This window comes from Ictidomys tridecemlineatus, chromosome 2 (genome assembly GCF_052094955.1).
Source record: "Ictidomys tridecemlineatus isolate mIctTri1 chromosome 2, mIctTri1.hap1, whole genome shotgun sequence".
NCBI lineage: Eukaryota > Metazoa > Chordata > Mammalia > Rodentia > Sciuridae > Ictidomys > Ictidomys tridecemlineatus.
This window is the reverse complement of record NC_135478.1, coordinates 218,860,600-218,875,052: the sequence shown is the minus strand read 5'-3', so window position 1 is coordinate 218,875,052 and position 14,453 is coordinate 218,860,600. Positions and strand designations below refer to the sequence as shown.

The following is a 14,453-nucleotide window of genomic DNA, read 5'->3' as shown; positions in this document are numbered from 1 at the left end:
GATATAATAATCTTAAATATATATGTACCAAACAGCGGAACATCTGTTCCACTGTCAAATAAAAAAAATAATAATAATAAACCTTCACAAGTTCAAGAATCAAATGGACCACAACACAATAATACTGGGTGACTTTAACACATCTCTCTCACTACTCAACAGATCTTCCAAAGAAAACCTAAATAAAGAAAGTATGAACTAAAAATAAAAAGTCACCAAATAATAACCTAATTTTACATCTCAAAAATTAGGTTATTATATATGGAAAAATAAGAACAAATCAACACCAAAAAGCAGTAGAAGACAGGAAATTGGAACTGAAATTAATTAAATTGGAACAAAAAAATGTAAAAATCAACAAAACAAAAAGCTGTTTTGTTAAAAAAATAAAGCAAATTGACAAAACCTTAACCAAGCTAACAGAAAGAAAGAGAAAGAAATCTCAAATTACTAAAATTTGTGATGAAAAAGGAAACATCACAGACACCACTGAAATACAAATAATGATCAGAAACTAATCTGAATATCTATACTCCAATAAATAAAAAAATATGAAGACATTAACAAATTTCTAGAAACATATGACTTACCCAAATTGAATCATGATACAGAAAATTTAAACAGAACAATTTTAGGAAATGAAATTGAAGACCCCATCAAAAGCTTACCAACAAAGAAAAGCCCATGACCAGATGGCTTCTCAGCCAAGTTCTACCAGATCTTCAGAGAAGAACTTACACCAATTCTCTTCAAATATTTCCATGAAATAGAAAAAGACGGAAACTTTCCAAACTCTTTCTGTGAAGCTAGTGTCACCCCGATACCAAAATCAGATAAGGAAAGAAAACTTGAGACCAATATCCCTCATAAACATAGATGTAAAATTTATTAATCAAATCCTGACAAATTTCATACAAAAACATGTTAAAAAGATAGCACACCATGATCAAATGGGGTTCATTCCAGGGGTGCAAATTTGGTTCAACATACGGAAATCAATAAACATAATTCATCACATCAGTAAACTTAAAGACAAGAATCATACAATTATCTCAATAAACGCAGAAAGGGAATTTGACAAAATTCAGCATCCTCTCAAGTTCAAAACACAAGAAAAACTAGGGATAGTAGGAACATACCTTAACATTGTAAAAGCTGTATATGCAAAATCCACGGCCAATATCATTCTATAAGGATAAACATTGAAAGAATTCTTTCTAAAAACTGGAACAAGACAAGAATGTCCTCTTTCACCATTTCTATCCAATATAGTCCTTGAAACTCTAGCCAGAGCAATTAGGTAAAAGAAAGAAATTAAAGGTATACAAATAGGAAAAGAAGAGGTTGAACCATTCCTATTCACCAACAACATAATTTTATATTTAGAAGGCTCAAAACACTCCACCATAAAACTTTTAGAACTCATAAATGAATTCAGCAAAGTAGCAGGACATAAAATTAATGCCCATAAATTAATTCCATTTCTATACATCAGTGATGAATCAACTGAAAGAGAAATTCGGAAAACTATCCTATTCACAGGAGTCTCAAAAAAATTAAATACTTGGGAACCAATCTAATAAAAGCTGTGAAAGACCTTTACAACGAAAACTACAGGACACTAAGGAAACTGAAGAAGACCTTAGAAAATGGAAAGATCTCTCATGGTCTTGGATAGGCAGAATTAATATTGTCAAGATAGCCATACTTCCAAAAGCCCTATAAGGATTTAATGCAATTCCTATTATGGTTTCAATGACATTCTTCACAGAAATAGAAGAAGCAGTCATGAAATTCATTTGGAAAAATAAGAGGCCCAGAATAGCCAAAACAATCCTTAGCAAGAAAAGCAAAGCAGGAGGTATCACAATACCAGACCTTAAATTATACTACAGAGCTATAGTAACAAAAACGGCATGGTATTGGCACCAAAACAGACATGAAGACCAATGGTACAGAAGACACAGAGACAAACCCACATAAATATAGTTATCTCATACTAGCCAGAGGTGCCATAAACATACACTGGAAAAGGATAGCTTCTTCAACAAATAGTGCTAGGAAAACTGGGAATTCATAGGTAACAAAATGAAATTAGAACCCTATCTCTCACCCTGTACAAAACTCAACTCAAAGTGGATCAAGGACATAGGCATTAGATGAGAGGCCCTGAGCCTACTAGAAGAAAAAGTAGGCCCAGGTCTCCATCATGTCAGCTTAGTAACTGAATTCCCCAACAAGATTCCTAAAGCACAAGAAGTAAAATCAAGAATCAATAAATGGATGGTATCAAACTAAAAATTCTTCACAGCAATGGAAACAATCAAGAAAATGAATAGAGAGCCTATAGAATGGAGAAAAATCTTTGCTAACTCCACCTCAAAGACTGCATTAATCTCCAGGATACACAAGAATTCAAACAAACTTAACACCAAAAAAATCAAAGGACCCAATAAATAAATGGGCAAAAGAACTGAACCGACACTTCACAGTAAAAGAAATACAACCGGTCAACAAATAAATGAAAAAATGTTCAATATCACTAACAATTAGAGAAGTGCAAATTAAAACTACACTGATATTTTATCTCACTCCATTCAGAATGGCAATTATCAAGACTATAAGTAACAATAAATGTTTAGAAAAGGGTGGGACTGCAAATTGGTGCAAACACTATGGAATCCATTTGCTTACATGTCTCATTTTATAAAATTATAGACTCTTTGAGAAGGTTCTTTCTTTACTGTATTTATGCTTCTCTCCACACTCGTCATGCATACTTAGCACAGCACCTTTAACACAACAGAGGTTCCTCATAAAACTTGGAATAGAATCACCATTTGACCCAGTTATTAAAGGACTTAATTTCAGCATGTTATTGTGAAGCAGCCACATCAATATTTATAATATCTCAATTCACAACACCTAAACCAAGGAGCCAACCTAGGCACCCTTCAACAAATGAATGGATAAAGAAAATGTGGTATATATACACAAAGGAATATTACTCAGCTATAAAGAGAAATGAAATTGTGAAACTGGAGAAGATCATACTAAGCAAAATAAGTCAATCCCTGAAAACCAAAGGCCGAATGTTCTCTCTGATATGCAGATATTAAATCAGAATAAAGGATGGGGTCTGGGAAGAATAGAAGTACTTTGGATTAGACAAAAAGGAATGAAGGGAAGGGAGAGGAAATGGGAACAGGAAAGACAGTAGAATGCATTGGACGTAACTTTCCTGTCTTTATATATGAATACACAACCAGTGTAACTCTGCATCATGTACAACCACAATAGTGGGATCCTAACTGGAACAAGTTATACTTATTCTGTGTATATATAATATGTCAAAATACACTCTACTGTCATGTATATCTAGAAAGAACAAATTAAAAAATAAAAAATAAGAGCATCAGTAAATAAGAGAGGCTGTGATAGTAGGGGCATTATAAGGTACAGCACAGGTTCTGATTAATTGCAAATGCTGGTACAAATTAGCCTAAGTATCAGGTAAGAAGTTAATTCAGCAGGTTCCTTGTCAAGGATATGGACAGATTCACTCAATATATGCCAATTTTATTTCAATCATACTTCTTGCAAGCCTCACCTTGTATTCTCGGTCATTGTGATTTCTGGAAAATGGATAAAATGCTCCCAGCTGCATCCACCGCCTGCAGAGCTCCTCAGGGGCATCCAATGCAAAGCCACATATGTCTGCACCCACCTGTAAAGCCACAGTCAGCATGGAGACCTCACTTCCAGGGACCCTGCTACCAGGACCTCCCAACTGAACTAGGTTAAGACTTTCACTCAGCAGCCTGCTATAGTGTGGTCAGACTGACTCACACTGGCTAACATAGACACAGTTACCTAAGCTTTCTGTGCCTCAGTTTCCCTGTTTTATTAAAGTGGGTACAACAGCTTTTTGATAAATTGTAACTAGTAAACTGCTAAAATTATTATTCTACCACACTATTAAGACTTTTCTAAAGTCTTACTATGATCATGATTGTTATGATCACAAATTCAAAAATCTTCAGGAGCTTCTTGTTTCTCATCCTATTAGCTTGTCAAAGCCTGATTCAAATCTCCCTTTCCAGCATAATCTCCCATTTCAATTCTACGCAACAATCCTTATAGTCACATCAAATACTCCCCCTTATACTGTTTTTGCCAGGATTTAGTTCTCAATCTCTCTGAAGCTTCTCCCATCATTAGTCAGTTTTCAAGGTTAAACTCAAGCACCATCTTTTCTGTGAAGTTTCTTTTGACTTTTTCCTCTGACTCCATCACAATCTTATCAGTGTTAATAAATCTCTTTCTCAGGATCCCTCATCACATGTAACCATTTGGTTGGTCATAACCATTTGCTTCCATGTATCATTTTATAAAATTATAAACTCTTTGAGAAGGTTCTTTCTTTACTGTATTTATGCTTCTCTCCACACTCATCATGCATACTTAGCCCAGCACCTTAAACACAACAGAAGCTCAATAAATATGTTGAATTTAAATAAAAAATGCCAAAGCCTTTCAAGTGCTGCCAACGTTATATGTTGCTTCACCTGAGTACTCCAACATGTTCAGTTTGTGACACTGATCAGCCTGAAGACTGAAGGATCAGTGTACTTTTCTGAGTGTATGTTATACTTTAATAGAAAAAAAAATGGCCCGGGAGATATCAAGCTTTCTCTCCCTAACTTCATAAATCAGCAGAGGGAAGGAAGTCCTGGTTTTAGAGCCATGTTGATGAATCACATGCACACAAGACATTAAATCCCTGGGCCACAGCAGGCAGGGAAGGGAGGTTTATGGTTTCAAAACTTTCCAGAATGGGGTTTCCTAGAGATTGAGATTCATAAAAGAGCTTGAGACAGGGACTCACCATTGGAATACCAAAAAGGTTGAACTCAAGCATGCCAGGGATGGACCACTGAAGGTCATTCCAGGTGGCTGCATTGTCTCCTAACCAATGCGCTGCAAACTTGCCAGACCCCGCAAAGGTAGAACGAGTTATGATGAGGCTTCTCTTATTAGGGAACACCGTCTTGACAGCTCTAGAAAGAGGGAGAGATTTAAGGTATCACTGTGATCCTAGTTTGTCCCAGCCCAGGGGATACAGCAATATAACAAGGATATTTAAAGCAAATACCCCATTATTCTCATCTCATTCTCACCTAATAGGGCTAGAGTGGCCTTGGGGAACAGTCTGCACCATTCAAGTGTGTTCATATTTTGTTATATTTCATTTTGAGGTATTTAATGGACATCATTAACCCCATAATTTACAAGAATTTCAAAACTAAGCTTGAAAAACCTAGAAACTAAAGGGATATAATTTTTCTAGAAAAAAATGGTAAATTTAATTTTACATAGATGTATAATACTAATATTTCATATCATTGAGACTTCAGACATACACAAAAATGGACTTAGAAATAGTCTTTTTGGAAGGTAAACTTCTTTCGAGAAGAAAGATTGTAGTAGTAGTTCTGTAATAATAAAAAAATTTAAATTATATATGCCTGTGTGTACTTTTATAACTAAATACAAGTATGAATTTTCCATATTTTTAAATTAGAAATCTAAGTGTATTCGTATAATTTAAAAGTTTTGTGAGACTAGTGAATGTGATTTGGGTCTGGTTTCCTTCTGTTACTGTTATAGCAAGTCAAATAAATTCTCAATACTTTTCTTCATCACAGAACTTAATACAACATAAAAGTAAACAGAACACAGAAGGATGCTGAACCAAATCTAAAATCCCAAAGCACATTGATATACAAGTTAGCTAGGGCTTTGGAATTGTAGAAAAAAAAAAGAGCCTAAGTTTTGCTTTTGAAATGTATCAGCTGTTTGATCTTGAGTTCTTGCTTTCTCTCTTTTCTTCCAATATTCCATTCACTCAATTGTTCTTTCATTTTATATATTCCACAATTATTTGTCTGATTCCTTCTTCCCCATATGTTAGGCATTTTCTTCATTCATTCAATAATAATAATATATTTATCATGTAGCCTTTTAACAAATACTACACATGAGTCATCCAGCATGTAGAAGACTCATAATTTGATCATGTGTGACTTCATCACAACAATGGTCTCACTCTGCTGTGGCGATCGCCATGGAGTAGCCATATAGGTTGTGGACATCATACTGCTTGCCCCAGTGCTGTACTGCATCCATGCAGAGACTCTTGGAGAAGAGATACCCATCCAGGACTCCTAAATCAAAAGTGTGATCAGTCAGTGAGAGCCACAGATGCACATTCCTACTCCTTGACTGTCATACAACCTGTAAAGGCAGCTCCCCAGGGCAGGATTTTATTGTGCTAACCCTGTAAACGATGATACTGCTTTCTCACTATCAGAAAGCTATCCCTCCGAGGTAGTTATTTTGATATATAAATAAATTTTGCAGACCCATCCATATTCGTCCACTTACCTAGGCTCTCAATTGATCAGAGGCAGGCACAAGAAACTAGAAATCTGTCAGACTGGAGGTTTAATTGGAAATTTTTAAACCAAGTTAAAAAAAATAGAACTAATGGAGCAAACTAATCAATTAATTTCTGATTAGTTTCTAACTCTTCTTTACCTTGACCATATATTATAAAAATTATTTCCAATCTTGCTTTCATGTTTCTATTCTCTTTTTTAAAATAATTTTTATTTTTAAAAGTAAATTGTACATTACAGGAAAAATAAAAACACAAGCAATGAACAAAGTCATCCAGTCACAAGAAGCTTAGTTGGACATGTCCCTCTAGGTTGTCTGCATATACATGTATCTATTCTCTACTCTCACTGCATCATTTTAGTTCAGATCCAATTACCTTTGCATCTTGACTATTGCAATCTTTTCCTAATGATTTATGTATTTTTGGTCTATCTACCATCTAATTTATACTGCATATTAGTACCAGATAATACTTCTAAAACCATTTGACTATCATACTTTCCTCTAACTAAAAGATAAATAGCTTCTATCACCAAAAGAATGAAATATGAACTCTGGCCTCCCATCCAAACCCCTAGACATTTGATTCTGATCTACTCACCCTAACTTTCTAATTTTGCACCTCACTGAAATCATCAAAAGGTGGTACAATACTGGTAATGTCATTCCTTTCTCAATAAAGATTCAATGTGTTCTTGAGTCTATGCTTTCTTTAAACCATAACCAATGCAGTGATGCCAATGCTGTACACTGAGAGATAGTGCTGCTCAAAGCTCACTTAAGCTCAGGAGCAAGCAACACATTCACTGATAAAACCTGCCTTGGCCAAGTCTACTTGTCTCTCTCTGGTAAGCCCTAGATTGTGGGCTGCACACTTGAGATTGACATATACTAACCACCAATCTCTGGCTTCTATGCCGTATTCTGTCTGGCCCTTCCCCTGGAAATGGTTTGGACTATAGCTAGACAGATTAGTTGCCCTTTTTGAATCTATTCCTCTTTAGGAAAGCACAGAGTGTTTTCATTTTCTTCCCCAGTGTTCTTGATATTTTATCCCACATTTTCTTTCCCTGTGTACAAACTCCCTTGCCAGGTTGTTCAGACCCTTCCTTATGAATTTAAATTATTAAATAAGCATTTCCATTTTAATCATGCTGACCACAAAGACTCACTTGGAGTGAAGGGGGGAGAATTGAGGTTGTTTGTGGAACATCCTGAAACTGAACCATCAACAAAGTTGGAGACTTCATTCATATCCTTCAAGACAAAGAACAAAAACTATTAAGAGAAGCAATATTTTCCATAACAGTATATTGATGGTGACTTTTTTAAAGAATCAAAGAACTTATTCCAGATATTTCCTTTTTAAAGGGGGTATTTATGTACATGGAATTAAACAGCTGTTTCTATATTCTCTAGCCACTACAGACTTCATAGAGAAGTTTCTTAGTATCCCTTTTAAATTATATATGTTATATTTACTCAAAGTGAACATTTCTCAAATATACTAGGCACAAATTTTTAAATTACATTATGTCATATGTATATCAACTTATACCCACTATATATCCAAATATAACCATGTACTTTATGACAATGTTAGGGGTATATGACCTATTTTAACATCAGCTTATTTGTTTGTAAAGGAAAGCTAGATTCAAAAAAATTCCTGAGGTCCCTCCCAATATAACTATGAATAAACAAAAATGTAAATACATACACATATATAACAGATACATATATAGAGAGAGGTACATTGTGTGCATGTGCCAAAGCTGTAAAAATGAAAGATCTGGAAAGATTATACTAATTTTTTTATGGTAGCTGTCTTTGGTGGCTATCACTGTATAGGATTTTTTTCTTTCATCTTTTTAGTAGCCTGTACTATTTAAATTTCCTACAGTTCTTTAATAAATAGAAAAATTTTCAATTCTAGAGCTCTTTAATTTTTTGGGGGGGCCAATAACCAGGGATTGAACCCAGGGGTGCTTGACCACTGTGCCACATCCCCAGCACTTTTTAAAATATTTTATTTAGAGACATGGTCTTGCTAAGTTGCTCTAGGAAGAACCCTTCAAATTTTGCTGAACAATGGCTGGGTTGTATTGTTGTCATTTGACATTATTCTACACATTTCTCCTTACCAAGGCCTCAAGACACTTTGGCTATGATTGCTTTGCCCAACATGTCCAAATGCAAGAGCCTAAAGCAGACAATTGAACAAATTCATGAATTTTATGATAATTTTAGTGGTATGTGACCAATAGGCTTATTTTAATATCAGCCTATTTATTTGTAAAAGGAGAGCTAGATTCAAAACAATTCCTGCTTAGAATTTTGATTCTAAGCAACATGTTTTGGTAATATTATTTTAACCATAAAATAAGGGATACTAGGAATTATTGTCATACTTGTTTTCTTTTACTCCTCTTCTCCCTATGCCCCATGACTAAAAGATGTAGACACAGATTCAACTACCTGAGTATTCATCACCTAAGAATTAAAGTGATAAAAACTCACAATCCAGATTCCATCAAACTCCACTTCACTGTGGAAAAGCTCAAATTCCTTTGTCCACCAAACAGCACAGTTGGGATTGGTGTAATCAGGAAACATAGTTTTACCAGGCCATACCTGCAAGAGAAAAAAGGGAAACACTGATAACAACAAACAAATGAGTATAGAATAAAATAAAGAGCTTTACTTAGAAATTCCTAATATGATCATTGAGATGGAGGTGCCCAGACACAGTCTATTTCAGTTAGGAAGATGTACCACTCAGAATATTGAGAATAAAGGCAAGGGGCCCCTTGAATTGCCACTTGAGGAAAATTTTGTTTTTTAAAAATGGTTAAGTCCTTAATGAGTGAATCCATTGGAAAAGGGTATTGTTTAACTTGTTGATCTTCAACTATGGTTCAGCCTTCCCTATAACTTTCTCTGCTCTCAATTCTAAGAAGAGTAAATTGGGAAGTGTTCTCTATAAATTTCAACTGACCTATTTCATTTTATGTACTCTAATATCATTTACTTTTCTCTATTCCTTCCCTGTCCCGTTTTTCTCAGACACTATACTCTGAAAGGGTCCTCAGAGGTATGAGAAGTGAACTGGTAAATCAGCCTTTGTGGGAAACAAGTGCAAATAAAGATTTGAGAAAAAATCAGTCAAACTTATCAAATACTACAAAGAAATTGAGTAAGAAAGCATGAAACATTTCCATTGGATTTACCATGTAGAAGGTAACTAGTGTCATTTTCCAGTGACATGATAGAGGAAGAAAGAGACTGTGGTCAGCATTGAGAAGAGCTGAGGTGTGGAAGTGGACACTCGGTGTGTGAGCTACTGTTTAATGGAGTCAGGCTAGGGAAGGCATGTAAGAACTAGGTTGGCTGGGAGATATTGGGGAAAGAAAGGGCAAAGGAAAGTTTTTCCTCAGAATCTACAAGTTATCTTCAAATATACAAAACAACCCCTGCCCCAACACACATACACTGCCATAGCCCTCTTCCAGCCCCAGCTTCACCATGAAGTTACCTCCCCAATGAGTGGATTCACTCCATCTGAACTATTCACCCATATCTTCATAGCAGAGCCCCTGTCATATGGGCCATAGGGATGACTCTGGGAAGAGTTGTTGGAGATGGCTGGATCCTAAAGGGAAAACAAAACGGAGAAACTAACTTTAAACTGAAGGCACTGAAAGGAGACTTGGAGTTAGAGACCAACAGGAGAGTGAGTGTAATGATCAGAATGAGTAAATCCCTGATTTCAGAGGGAATAAAAAGACTGTATATACCACAATGATAACAAATTTCTGTCCGTTATTGTGTAACTCCTTAATAAACTCAGGAAAGCCGTTAAAATCCACTGGGTCATACGTGAAGTCCCTCCTCTCATCCATATAATCAATATCGCCATGTTGAACATCCTGAAAGAATACAAAGTACACAATTCAGTACCTGGGCATTTCCCTGTTCAAGTTTAATTCAAATTAAATAAATGTGTTATTTAAGATAAATGCCAACTCTGTGCTGGGCTCTAAATAGTCTTAATTAGTCCCTGGCATCTAAGTGCTTTTTTTCCCAGAGTAATTTCAAAAATGAATGACCCATTATTTCCCTAAGGCTTGACCCCACTTCTACAATCAACTTAAAGGCATCATTTATGACACATACTGAGGCTATCAAGGTAAATTTTACCCTGACCTCAAAATAAAAAAAAGGAAGGACTGTCTCTTCTTTCACTTCTCTCTCATTTTATCACACTACCATTTATGTATTACTTCTCTTCTACTTTAAGTCTTTGGTGTCATACTTTTCTAATTCACCTGTGTGAAAACAGTGGATCCAGAATGACATTTACTCTTGCTCTAAGACACAGTTGTTTTCTCCAAGGGAGTAGTATGGGGGAGAAGAAAATTTTTCCAGAAACTTCTTGGGCTTTTCCCTTTGCATCTCTTCTGAAACCTCTTTCCCCATTCAAAGCATACAAATATTTTATTACATATATATACTACTTCCTTTTGCCCATTTAAAATGGGCAGAACTTGAAACATATTTGCTCCCTTTGACATCTCACTTCACTATGCACTACTAAGAGTCCAATATTGCCGTTCCCTAGCATCCTTAAGAAGGAAATGACTATATATACATAAGAAGAAGGACATCAAAAGTAGAGAGCCATTATAAGGGTAAAGACTTGAGCTTGAAAGTCAGTTTCTCTGGTTGTCTGGTATAAAATGGGGCTTATAATCTTAAATAGAATTCTCTTTTTATAATTAAATTCTTTTATTTATATATGACAGTGGAATGTATTACAATTCTTATTACACATATAGAGCACAATTTTTCATATCTCTGGTTGTATACAAAGTATATTCACACCAATTCATGTCTTCATACACATGTACTTTGGATAATAATGTCCATCACATTCCACCATCATTTCTAATCCCATGCCCCTGCCCTTCCATTCCAACCCCTCTTCCCTATCTAGAGTTTGTCTATTCATCCCATGCTCCTTCTTCCTACCTCACTATGAATCAGCCTCTTTATATCAGAGAAAACATTTGGCAGTTGGTTTTTTGGGATTAGCTAATTTCACTTAGCATTATCTTCTCTAATTCCATCCATTTTCCTGCAAATTCCATGATTTTATTCTCATTTATTGATGAGTAATATTCCATTATGTATATATGCTACATTTTTTTATCCATTCATGTATTGAAGAGCATCTAGTTTGGTTCCACTATTAGCTATTGTGAATCATGCTGCTATAAACATTGATGTGGCTGTGTCCCTATAATATGCTGTTTTTACGTCCTTTGGGTATAGGCCAAGGAGAGGGATAGCTTGGTTAAAAGATTTCCAAAAAATCTCCATACTGCTTTCCATATTGGCTGCACCAATTTGTAGTCCCACCAGCAGTGTATGAGTGTATCTTTTTTCACACATCCTCGCCAACACTTATTTTTGTTTTTCTTCAAAATAGCTGCCATTCTGACTGGAGTGAAATGAAATCTTAGAGTGGTTTTAATTTGCATTTGAGTTCTTCATATATCCTAGATATTATTGCTGTATCTGATGCGTGAGCGGTAAAAGTTTCTTCTCAGCAAAAGAAACAGTATCTGAGGTGAATAGAGAACCTATATCTTGGGAGCAAATCTTTACCAGTCACACATGAGATAGAGCACTAATCTCCAGGGTATATAAAGAACTTAAATACCATTCTAACAATAAAATGAGATTTTTGAGACAATAAAGATGGCAATTAGAATTGTATTGCCAAAAGAATTTAATACATGGTAGCTCTCATTATTTCAGCAATTGTTCTTATGATCCTTTGCTTCAGTTCTGCCTATACACTTCTCTGTTATTCCTCCCTGCATCCCCTCATGCAGAAAGTTGCTAAGGGATGAAGAATAAGGAGTAGTGGGGACTGTGGCCAAAGTCTGGAATCACTCTCATCTTATGTTTTCCCCTATTTGTCATAGGCCTTTATATATATATATATATATATATATATATATATATATATATATATATATATATACCTTTATTTTATTTTTATTTTTATGTGGTATCAGGGACCAAACCCAGTGCCTCACGCATGCCAGGCAAGCACTCTACCACTGAGCCACAACTTGGCCCAGTCATAGGCTTTTTGAATCTCAACTCTTTCAAGCATTTTCTTTTACATTTCATATTTATGGACTTTTTTAGACTCAATTTAAAACTGTTTCTTGAAGCTCTGCTTCAAATACAAAATGACCACATTACATGGAAGGGCAAATTCTGCTTACTGCCAACTCAATATTAATCAGAATACCAATGCAGAAACAGATGAAACAGAAACCCATTATATTTAATTACGTAGTATCAGTTGTGTCTTGATCTGGCTATGTGGTCTCCTTTAAGCTATTCCCACCCCCAGCTTAGCCTCAGTTTCTTATCTATGAAAAAAGATGCTAATCTAGATAACTCAGGGCTGCATCCAGGATATCTTCCCTTTTGTCTAAATCATTAGGGTCTGAAATTACTACCCTTCTTCAATTTTTCCTTAAAATATATATGTAAAGCATATTAATCAGCAAGGCATGGAAGATGATGAATCTGCATCATTCATTACCTGACCATAGAGATGAGAATTAAGCTTATACCAGAATCTTAGAGAAACTTCTGAAGACACAATATCATTCTTATGGTCAGTCCCTGCCATGACACTTTTGAATCAAAACAGTCCAAGCAAGAACAGAGAGGATCAGAGCATTCAGTCCCTAGAAAGTTCTATTAGTCTTGATCTTGTCCTGTTTAGCCTTGTATTTTGATGCATAATAATCTTTTTATTACCAAAAAAAAAAGCCCTAAAACTTCAGGGAGAGAAAGTATGAAGAGCTGTCCTTATTCATTCCTCCAGGGAATTTCTTGATTTGGGGAGAATCACTTAAAACCTCACTTACATAAGGGAGTTGTGCTGCCTGGTTTCTCTTCCAGACTTCTTTCATGTTTTCTAGGGTTCCATACTCATACCTGCTGAGGTGGAATCCAAGTGCCCAGTATGAAGGTAGAGCTGGCCGTCCAATAAGCTGAATGAAATATGAAAGATGTAGGTTAACAATATTCTTATGTAATAAAATTTTGTCAGAGCATTGGTTTGTTCTTTTGTTTCCTGATACAGAGTCACACTACATTGCTTGGGTTAGCCCTGAACTCCTGATCTCAAGCAATCCTCCTGCTTCAGCCTCCTGAGTATCTAGGACTATAGGTGAGTGACCACTTGACTCTAGGCATTAGTTCTGAGGCACAAAACATACCCCATTTTCCAATGCACTAATTTAATTTCTGTCAGCATATTAGTCTATTTTTCTACCTCCTTTAAAATTCATTAAGGGACAGGCCATGTTTTGGACATCTTTATATTTTCTCCTTTTTATAACCTAAAAAATTCTACAATCCAAGTTTCCATTGCATATAAACTTTAAAGTCTCAAATTTGTTCTTTAGTGAAATCTGCTTTTTGTTATTACAAATTCATAATAGTATATTTCTATGGTCACGCTTGCATATTAAATTTACTTTTCTTGAATACTTGCAATGTAGGCTTCCTGTCACAGTCACAGCATCATAAGTTTACCTCTAGATATTCTTGAACAACTTGCTCTGGTGTGTTTCCCAGGAACACATAGAAGTCAAGAATGCCCCCAATGGTACGGTAAGTGATTGCTGGGGCAGGCTGGAGGGTGACCTCTAAAATGATTAGAAAAAAAAATTAGAATTTGTTCAAAATTTAGACATGAGGATCACTAAGGATCTCAATATTACTATAGTGATCTAATGCCTCACATTTTGCATACAAAGGGCTATACTCTTTTTCTGAAAGTCCACCTCCACATGGCATGGGAGTCAAAACTTTTGTTCCCTGATAGACTTTAATAAGAGGTGACTTAGTGTCTTACCTCCTTGTGCTAAGACCCAGGCTCTCATGAAAAAGTA

The 14,453-nt window shown here is 35.5% G+C and overlaps 1 protein-coding gene across 3 annotated transcripts in view; it reads right to left on the bottom strand.

Moving 5' to 3' along the window:
- The window catches only part of Mgam (maltase-glucoamylase), a 172,920-nt gene that overhangs the window by 134,223 nt on the left and 24,244 nt on the right, over nucleotides 1-14,453 (bottom strand). For all 3 annotated transcript variants that reach the window (XM_078040676.1, XM_078040678.1, XM_078040677.1), the window contains exons 9-17: nucleotides 14,095-14,207; nucleotides 13,422-13,547; nucleotides 10,260-10,391; nucleotides 9,998-10,114; nucleotides 8,983-9,096; nucleotides 7,635-7,719; nucleotides 6,110-6,227; nucleotides 4,889-5,060; nucleotides 3,611-3,727 (exon numbers count right to left, since the gene is read on the bottom strand). In XM_078040676.1, the coding sequence (XP_077896802.1) occupies nucleotides 3,611-3,727; nucleotides 4,889-5,060; nucleotides 6,110-6,227; nucleotides 7,635-7,719; nucleotides 8,983-9,096; nucleotides 9,998-10,114; nucleotides 10,260-10,391; nucleotides 13,422-13,547; nucleotides 14,095-14,207 (1,094 nt within the window). The remainder of the gene's footprint in view (nucleotides 1-3,610; nucleotides 3,728-4,888; nucleotides 5,061-6,109; nucleotides 6,228-7,634; nucleotides 7,720-8,982; nucleotides 9,097-9,997; nucleotides 10,115-10,259; nucleotides 10,392-13,421; nucleotides 13,548-14,094; nucleotides 14,208-14,453) is intronic.